Below are 10041 nucleotides of genomic sequence, written 5' to 3'. Positions count from 1 at the left end.
CGGCCATGGCTCACAGGCCCAGCCGCTCCGCGGCATGTGGGATCCTCCCAGACCGGGGCGCGAACCCGGTTCCCCTGCATCGGCAGGCGGACGCGCAACCGCTGCGCCACCAGGGAAGCCCCAAGGTGATTCTTAATTTGACAAAAATTATAAGGAATCATTTTTGGACACATTTTCTGATAGCCTTAAAACTAATTTAAGTACTGTTTTTAGGAAGAACTCTAATGCATACATAAGTCAGGAATTTGAGTAGGGAGATGAATATTTAAAATTACAGTGACAGTATAGTTTTAACATTTGCTTTAGTGTATAGAATAAACTTACATGACAACAAAAGCCTTGGTCTAGGGCTTCCCTGGTGGCGCAGTGGTTGAGAGCCCACCTGCCGATGCAGGGGGACGCGGGTTCGTGCCCCGGTCCGGGAAGATCCCACATGCAGCGGAGCGGCTGGGCCCGTGAGCCATGGCCGCTGAGCCTGCGCGTCCGGAGCCTGTGCTCCGCAACGGGAGAGGCCACAACAGTGAGAGGCCCGCGTACGGCAAAAAGAAAAAAAAAAGAAGCCTTGGTCTAAATCAGTAACTTAATGATTATGATATTTATGTAGTTCCAAGGATTTTTTAAAGTAATAAATATCTGAAAAGCCTGGGTTTGTTCATCAAAATCACACTTTCCAAATTATCTCCCCTAAACATACTACGTCTGTGAAAATTTTTGGTTGACAATATCATTGTACAATAATAATGTGGAGGCTTTTCTAGCCTCCACAAATATATGTTTGAAGGAATTTTACACTTTTGAAATTCATTATTTTTTTAAAAAAGGTTGGAGTATTTTAATATTACATAACATAGTATACAAGCCCTAGGGGAGAGATTGCCAATGATGTTTTAAGCCTAGTGAGTTTAAACAAATATAATGAAGATTAATAGTCACACGATTACAGCCTGAAGTTAATGATTTCACTATAACTCTGTTAAATCAGGTTTTAAAGAAGTTTTAAGAAAACTTAGGACTGTATCCATAGATAAATAATTTTTAGAAAGTATAAAGATTATGAGTCTCATTGAATTGGCATAAGGAGTAGCAGTTCTTCTAACTTCCTGATTGTTCCCTTCCTCAGTTTGTAAGAATGCTGAAAAGCTGCTCTAACTACAGGTTTTATAGGTACAAGGAAGAAAGGAGAAAGAAGTAAAGTTTAAATTTATTCAAGTAAACTTTTGCTTCAGGGAGAGTACCTAAAATCATGTCTAAGGCCACGTTCAAGAAAAAAGAAAAAAAATGAAAAGAGAAATTAGCCATTGAGTTAATTTAAATTGCAGTAGTGATGAGCAGAGCAGAATAGGAAGGTTCACATTCACAAATCTAGACTTTTGACATTGTCTTCACCTGCATTTATATGTGCAGCCAAAGAGATGGCACCGGCAGGCTTGAAAAGAAGATGGTGTTCATTGTAAAGCTGTAAAAGTCTGTTCTGTTGCTAGACCCACCTCATTTGTTGTGCACGATAGATTTATTTTTTAACATCCGTGTCATAACTTTGTGGAAAGCAGAGTTACATTGCAATGTGTTTGTGTTAAGTATTAATTTGTTAAATGTAAACCTTTAAATTATACCAGAATTGCCCCTGTTTTGAGTTTCTTTATTTTTTAAATAGAGTGAGAGTCCATCCAAATTGTGAGAGTACTCTGGCCTTCTTTCACCTCCGAGAGATCCTGAACTCTCCAGTTAACTCTCTGTGATGGTTAAAAATGTATAATCATGTTGTTATATGTCTCTTTCTAAGAACAGCATGTCCTGGATGGTTGTCCTCTCCCCCTCTAGACTCCCAACGCATCCAGGACAGAAGAGGTCTTGTTCAGCTCTGTATCCTCAGAAAGTAGTGTCTAGTGTGGTGCTGAGCGCCTAGTAAGTGCTTAGCTGTTTTCATGACCAGATTAAACACATTTTTTTTCATTTCTTACTTATTTGAAGTGTTTTCTAGAGGAATGCTCAGAGAATAAAACCCAGAAAGTTTTGGTGCCAATTCAGAAAAAACTACTCATTTTGGAAAGAAATCTGTTTGGGGAAATATTTTGCCCTGTGTTTAGTCGACGAAATATTTCGACTAATGTAATTTATTTTATCTAATGTATAATTTCCTTTATACCCAACATAATGATCCAAAACATTTTATGATCTCTACAGCTGCAGTAAGAAGAGGAGTTTGTTATTTTAAACAGAGGCTGAAGAAACTATAGAATTAGCAGACATAAGAAAAAGTGGAGAAGGTAGAGGATGGAGTTGCAGACTCTACAGGAGGCTCTTAAAGTGGAAATTCAGGTTCACCAGGTATGTTTCATTCATGGCTTCTCCCACATCATGTTATTAGTAATGGCTAAATTAGTAAACAGGCTATCTCTGATTTTTAGTAGAGCTTTTAATCGTTTTTCAGTCACTTGTCCAGGAGTCATGTTATTTGCCTTTTATTACTACTCAACAAACTCACTGGTAATATTTTTGAGAACTTTAATAAAGTATTCCTGACTTCTCTTCCAGACAAAAGAACTAAAGATATTCTTTTTCATATAGAGAAGGTGTTAAAAAAAAACCTCTCTTTTTTTTCTGTTTTTTGGTTCATCTGAGGGACTTTGTTCGTGTGACTTTAACTTGCATATTTTATTTGTTTATTTTTCAAAATTTATTTTATTGAAGTATAGTTGATTTACAGTGTGTTAATTTCTGCTGTACATCAGAGTGATTCAGTTATGTATATATATATATACACATTCTTTTTCATATTCTCTTTCATTATGGTTTATCATAAGATACTGAATATAGTTCCCTGTGTTAACTTGCATATTTTAAATAACAAGACATATTTAAATTGACTACCATGTATACTGAAGTTTTTACTCATATGTGATTTTTGGACATCTCCTCTCAAGAAATTTTGAGATGGCAAAGTTAATATTCTGCTTTTAGTTCATCCTCACATGATGTGAACAAGTCAAAATAAGACTTTTCTTGAAAGACTCATGATCTAAATTGAACTAAATTACTAAAAATTAGAGTTCTTAAATATTACTTTTGTTTCATATTTTTAATTCAAGCATACCAATTTTATAAAATTGTAATTATGAAAAAAATTAATGTTTATTGTTTAAAAATCTAATTTAAATTTTAAAATTACATTTATTCACTCAAAAGGGATATAATATTCTTCCTAAAGTTATCACTCTCAATATTCACATTAATTATTTTCCTGTATATTTAACTATTTTTTAAGCATAAAATTAATAGCTTTTATATTCACCCTTAATTATTATATAACATTTTGTTTGTATGGTAATAAACATTTATGTTTATCAGTGTTGGTTGATAGTATTTTAACATATAAAGTATGTAAGATATTTCACTCCAGTTATATTTAGAATCCTTTCCTATTAAAAAAAGTTTAAGTGTTAATAGTAGGGACTTCCCGGGTGGTCCAGTGGCTATGACTCCACGTTTCCACTGCAGGGGGCATGGGTTTGATCCCTGGTCAGGGAACTAAGATCCCGCATGCTGCATGGTGTGGCCAAAAAAAAAAAAAAAAAGTTTTAACAGTAAATCCAAGTGACATGCCTTGCTTGTAAATCTGATGCTATTCTGATTGGATACATCGTAACCTACATGATCATTGATCATGACAAGTTCAGGGATGCCAGAAATGACATCAAAGTAAGCACTGGCTATTAGGCTGAGGCCAAAGTCAGATTGTACATTTGTACTAAATTGTACTAAATATTGGGGCAAAAGCCACCCGTTCATCATTTCCACTTAGGGAAACTAAGGCTGAAAATGAGCTTACTGTATAGAAGGTGTGTCCTGAAACTGCTTGGTATTGCTGTGGTAGAAGTATACTTTTGTTCTTTATGGACCAAGATGATTTAAAAAGTAGTGATGTACACGTGGTTGATATTGAATGAATGTTTACATAATAATGGCCTGTAATGGGCATCTCCTCTTTTTTGGGAAATTGCCTTTTTGATTATTCTTATGCAGATTTTTAAACTTTTGGAGTATTTTTACTCTACATGGAACAGAGAATAGTATAAAGCAGAGGTTAGCAGACTTTTTGCAAAGGGCCAGAGGGTAAAGTATTTTATACTATGGGCATCATTTATGGTCTCTGTCACAACTCTGCTCTGCTGCTGTACACACAGAGCAGCCATAGACAATGTATAAACGGATGGGTGTGACTGTGTCCCAGTAAAACTTTATTTACAAAGGCAGGGTGCCTGTGGGCTGTAGTTTGCCAGCCCTTGGCTTAAACTATATTCTCATGAAAAATTGCTGCATTCTTACAATAGAAAGTAACTTCACTTTGATAACACACAACATCACCTTAAAGTCACTAGGGATTTGGATGGTCTAGTTAAGTTGCCCAGCTTGTTCTGTCCTGCCTCTAATGGTCTGAAATGCAGCTTGCTTGATTATAGGTAGAAAAGTTGGCTTATTTATTTCCTCCAGAGGTAGAGACTTACTTTGGTTATCAGTTTTTAAGTTTCAGTGTCGTAGAGGAAAACCTTTTTCAGCTTTAAAAAGGAAACTTTAGTATAGTACTCCACTCTCTGGTGACAAAAGCAGAAAGGAAAATGAAGGACTTTTTTCATTGAAGAATGTGGCTAGCCTTTAGGCTGCATTAGTAAAAATGTATATGTATAAAACCTTATGTTTCTGTTTCATTGAGTTCTTGGAATGTGTGTTTTACTATTTTGTAGATTAAGACCAGGATATAGAAGAGTTACCACTGTCATATATGAAGTAGAGTATAGTAACATATACCTTGTGTGTTTGGAGGTCACATGGTTGGCAATCTCAGCTATCCAGAATGTATACCTTAGCACCTGAAGTAAGGTTTTTGACAAGCTAGAATAAATGTTAGAAGTCACACAAGATTATACATTTTACTCAAGGGGGATTTCTTAGGCTATTCAATCATCTTAGAATTACTTCACTGAGTGTATCACAAAGCAGCTCAGAAGTAGCAAATTGGAATTGGGGTTCAGGGGCTCTTAGAGGGAGGCATAGTAATAGTAGCAAGATTTGCTAGCTGACTGCTTGGCATTAAGGAGTAGACTGAAAAACTCAAATGCAGGCACAAGAACTCTTTAGAACATAGCAGTTTGGGGCCTTTATTGTAAGGACCTTTTTGTATTGTTTGCAGAATAGTATATTGAGGTAATCATGGCTCTAAGTGTCATTAAATGCTGCTTTTTTTCTATTTAATAAGGCATATAAGTATATAATATATTTTAGAAAGGTTTTATTTTACGACTAAAAACTGTTATTTATTTATTTATGACTCTGCTGGGTCTTCGTTGTGGCGTGTGGGTTCTTCATCGTGGCATGCCGGCTTCTCTAGTTGTGGCGTGTGGGCTCCAGAGTGCGCGGGTTCAATAGTGCGGTGTGCAGGCTTAGTTGCCCCGCAGCTTGTGGGATCTTAGTTACCCGACCGGGGATTGAACCCATGTCCCCTGCATTGGAAGGCAGATTCTTAACCATTGGACTACCAGGGAAGTCCCTATGACTAAAAACTTTGAAAGTGTCTTGTCACCCAAATAGAGGGACAGATTTTTCAGTTATGTGAAAAATTCACTTGGAGAACAGCTTATTCCTAGATACTTTTAGGACTCAGCCTTCTGTTATTCCTGTATGCTTCAAATTCTTCTGTCCCTGGTTATTGTTACCTTTGGGCAGCGATGCTTTTGGAAGTTGGGTTAGGTCAGTTGACATCCATTTTTCTTTGTTTTTCATTTTTTGGACTTATGTGTTCCCTAGTAAAGGTCTTTCTCATTCAGTATTCTGGTAGTACTCTCCTTCCCACAGGAACCCAGGTAGGTAGAATTTTGCATTACTGTTCCTTCACTTCTTTACTCTCAAATACTGAGCCTCACTGCTCCACTGAGTACATCCCCCCTCCCCCCACAGAGAGGACAGTGGCAGAGTCACATCTGACACTAGGCTCCTGTGTACCAAACCAACAGACTCGCCAAATCTGTTTGCTATATACAAACAGGCCTGTTTTTGTATGGGAGCACCTTCTTTCCAGGACTTACTTGGGACTCTAGACAATGACAACCTTTTAAAGGGATGTTTGGCTTTTGGAGCATTCAGCTTATTTAAATTGTCTTTTAAAAGCTCCCCTCCCCCAGCCCATCTCCAGATTTGTTTAAAGACAGGAAGCTCTTCATTTCAAATATAAAGCGATAGTTTGAATTTTTTTTATTATTAAGAGGAGTGTTTCATTAACTTTTTATATAGATCACAAAAGCTTTTGGTCTGTTCTGATTGTGGTATTGCTCATTTTTTTGTGTGGACTTAAAACTCTAGATTTTGGGGGCTGAGCCTGATTAGACATAGTGAGTTTATATGTAAGACTGATGGCTCTGTTTCTCTTTTTATTATCAGAAACTGGTTGCTCAAATGAAGCAGGATCCACAGGTAAAATACTACTTTTATTCATTTAATTTTTAAATTAAAATAATTTAAAATAAAGTGACCATAAAATATTAAAATACAGACAATACTTAGGTTTTAGAAACTATCTCATCTGTAACAGCAATTTTTTTTAGTACATTGGTCTTCATGTTATAAGAATGAAGAAAACTCCAGTCATTCTAATATAGCTATTGTTTCATCTTTGTTACTGTTATTTTGCTTTTATTTTATGTTAATTGCTTTGAATATTTTGGGGAAAAAAATTGAGAGTTAGTACTCTTCATATAGCTTAAATTTCATTTCCACAAGCCCATTTACTCAAAATCAGTTTGCAAGGCTTTCTGTAATCTCAGAATTACTGAATATGGCCCAGAACCATTTTTATTTTCTCATAGTTTATAGTATAGAACATTTAAGTACTTAATCTCACTATGTTCAGAATAGAATTTTAGAATAATTTTTTAAAAGCATTTTTTAAAATTTCATTTTTGAAAGAGCCCTTAGAGAGGGTTTTAAACAACCTTATATAGTAATTCATCAGGTGTTACCTTTTCTTTAAAGTCTCATAGGGGTTTTTGGCTCAGGCATTTTATTTTCTATCCCTGAAGAGAAATCTTCCTAAAAATTTATCTTGTCTTTAATTAGTATATTTATTGTTCAGGCAGTGTCTCTTTTGCAGCAATTAGACAGTGGGTCATAAGTATGGAGAGTATTTATTCAGACATTCTCAGGATTTCTCCCTTGTATTTGTTTACTCATAATCTGTTCACAGAACACCTAGACCCATTGATGCTGGGGTGTGTGTGTGTGTATATGTATATTTGTATATGTACACACACATTTTTTTTTTTAGCTTGTTAAACATACCATACATGCCTCATTGTAAAGTTAAGTAAAATAGCTTCTTGGATTAAAGAATGGTACTGAGGCAGAATGATTTTTGGAAGTGGGAAATAATATTCATTTCTACAAATTTAGCCCCCAGTGGCTTAACTATTGTGTTTTTAACACAAACCATTGATTCTGAGAGCTGGCAGTGATATCCACTTAACTCCTGTTTGACAGTCCAACTTCTTTGAGAAACTTCTCCATTTTAATTTTTTTAATATATATTATAATTTAAATTAGGTTTAGGGAAGCAAGAGTCAGTAGACCTTAGATGAATAGATTCTTTTATATTTAATATGGTAACCTATGTTATCAGCAGCTGAAATATTGTTAGAAAACTTCAGCATTTCTGATATAGCTGGCAGTCATGTAACAGAGCAGTCTTAATGTGAAGAATCTGATGGGGCAGTAAGTTGCTGGACAGTCTTGTGGGTGATCTCGTTAGAGAGGTCTTCTATCACATGCTGTCACAAAAAAGATCACATGGAGTAAACATGAAGGGGAGGATGTATGCCCGACCCTGTCAGAAGACCAGGCAGGATGAATTGAAAGAATTGCATGTGAAAGGACGAAGGAAAAGTAGTCTCTCATTGGGGTGTGGTATTCAATCTGCTAGTGATCCTGTTACATTAAGCTTTTGAAAACTTTAATTTTGGATTTTTCTCTCATGTGAGTAAAAGACAAGCATGCTCAGTGTATCTCATTTAAAATAGTATTCTTTTCTGATTCCTAACATTTTAGAACTGAGAAGTTGCCCTGGTAGTCAGTATGTTAATTTGAATGATGTAGTGTTTAAGGCAGTTGCAGCACTGACAGCTTTTCAAATCTAGGCTAAAATAACAAATGTACTCTACTAAATAAGGGAGAGGGCAAACAGAGAAAAACCTTTTTTTTTTTAACTGATAATGCCGTTAAACATGCAGTGTGTTCATACTTACAACTGATTAGTGGAGCTTTAGGTTTTCTGTCAACTGTTACTTCTTATGAAGAATAACTATTTTAGTAGAAAGGAGTAGTATTACAGTACAAAATGCTGAAATATAAAACTTCTTGAAATTGCAAAGGAGCTTACCCCTGTTCTAGTGTTAGCAACCTACGTTTAGGATCTATGCACTAGGTGGTGGTAATATGACTACAATTTAATGCATGACAAATATGATTGGCTAAATGCTTAAGATTGCTTCATCATTTGTAATAATTTGCATAAAGTCATCTTGCTACTCTTCTGTTAACAAATGAAATATCTTCCTCACAGATATTTTTTCTTTCCAATCAGAATGCTGATTTAAAGAAACAGCTTCATGAACTTCAAGCCAAAATCACAGCTTTGAGTGAGAAACAGGTAGGGGAAAAAGGAGGGGGGCATATTTTTAACATTGTGTTCTAAAGATATGTCTGCTCGAGGCTTCTAGGAGAACTGCTATTTTTCCTCATGTGTGAAAATAAGTGTGGGCAGCCAGACTCAGTTTTAATTTTGTTTGAGATCTGTTTATCTATTTTTATTTTTGGTTGAAATCAGTCTCTAGAGTATCCCATGGGTATATGTTACTGGCAAATATCTAAAAGCAGGGTGGCAGGCTGCTGTTAACTGTGTTAATTAAACTCTATAGTTTACCCATAGAGGATAGGGGCAGAGAAAGTTAGTGGGAGTATGTGATAGAGGATCTTATAGTTGCTGGATGTGCCTTGTTACCTGTTTTAAAGGCTGGAGATGACATTTAACTTAACGTGGAGTGGTTGTAAGTACATTGCTCTAAGTGTAGATCTCCCATTCTGATTATTGTCATTCCTTTATGTTAATCTCTGTTAGATATTGACCTACTATTATGTGAAAAAACTTTGGTGGAGCCTTTTTGGATATATTCTATATAGGACAAAAAAAGAACATCTTGCTTTTTTTCCCAGGGACATCTGGAAAGTGTTCTTTGGAATTTCTTGTATAATGACCTCCACTTCGCCAATTCAGGCAGCTCCTGCCACCAGGTGGAGTGTGACAATTGATAGAGCTATAAGTAAACGTCTGTGGTAATCTGACAAAGCATTTGTTTTCTTGTTCCTTCCCTACCACTCTCCCTCTGTTTAAAAGGGGTGGTTTTGGAGTAGATGAATGTGTGAACCAAAATGATGAGGTGATTTGCAGTTGATAGTTCATGCTAGTGATATCTTATTGAAGATTTTTAGCTATATAGTTCTCAGTTATTGATTTTTGTGTTTTTTTTTAAACTTTTATTTAGTGAAATAATAGCAATGAGAATAATTTATTCCTGGAGATTCCTGATTGTGTTTATATTATGTATTGTATTGTGTTTTCATTTAACTAAGGGGAGAAATAAATTTTGAGAGCTATGTGGAATAGATACGAATCATTAATGTTGCAGAATAGAATCTTTTTCCAAGCTTAGTGAACAATTGCTTTTTTCTCCCCTCTCCTGTTCTGATGCTTCTGCATTCCCCCATCTTGTCTTCTTCAGAAATAAGAGGTATTTTAGATTATGGAATTGCCAAACTAAAATTGGGAGGAGGTAACATGGTGGAGAACAATTTGTAAGGAAAAATATAAACAGAGTTTGTTAGACGTATTTGGCTCTGAAAGTGATTCATTTCTCTAAAGTCAAAATGATGTGTGTTAGTGAAAATGTTCTAGCTTTAAAATTCTGTTAGCACTGAGCCTCCTTAAAATTTCAGGGTTAG

General features: G+C 35.6%; 1 protein-coding gene across 1 annotated transcript in view; it reads left to right on the top strand.

The window, feature by feature from the left end:
- Positions 1 to 10041, top strand: part of PHF21A (PHD finger protein 21A) — a 208541-nt gene that overhangs the window by 36147 nt on the left and 162353 nt on the right. Inside the window, exons 3-5 of the mRNA XM_055091391.1 lie at positions 2185 to 2328; positions 6433 to 6465; positions 8627 to 8692. Of these exons, the coding sequence (XP_054947366.1) occupies positions 2275 to 2328; positions 6433 to 6465; positions 8627 to 8692 (153 nt within the window). The 5' untranslated portion in view covers positions 2185 to 2274. The remainder of the gene's footprint in view (positions 1 to 2184; positions 2329 to 6432; positions 6466 to 8626; positions 8693 to 10041) is intronic.

This window comes from Physeter macrocephalus, chromosome 16, assembly GCF_002837175.3.
Source record: "Physeter macrocephalus isolate SW-GA chromosome 16, ASM283717v5, whole genome shotgun sequence".
In the NCBI taxonomy this organism is placed as follows: domain Eukaryota; kingdom Metazoa; phylum Chordata; class Mammalia; order Artiodactyla; family Physeteridae; genus Physeter; species Physeter macrocephalus.
The sequence above is the reverse complement of the archived record's forward strand: the minus strand, read 5'-3'. Positions and strand labels throughout refer to the sequence as shown.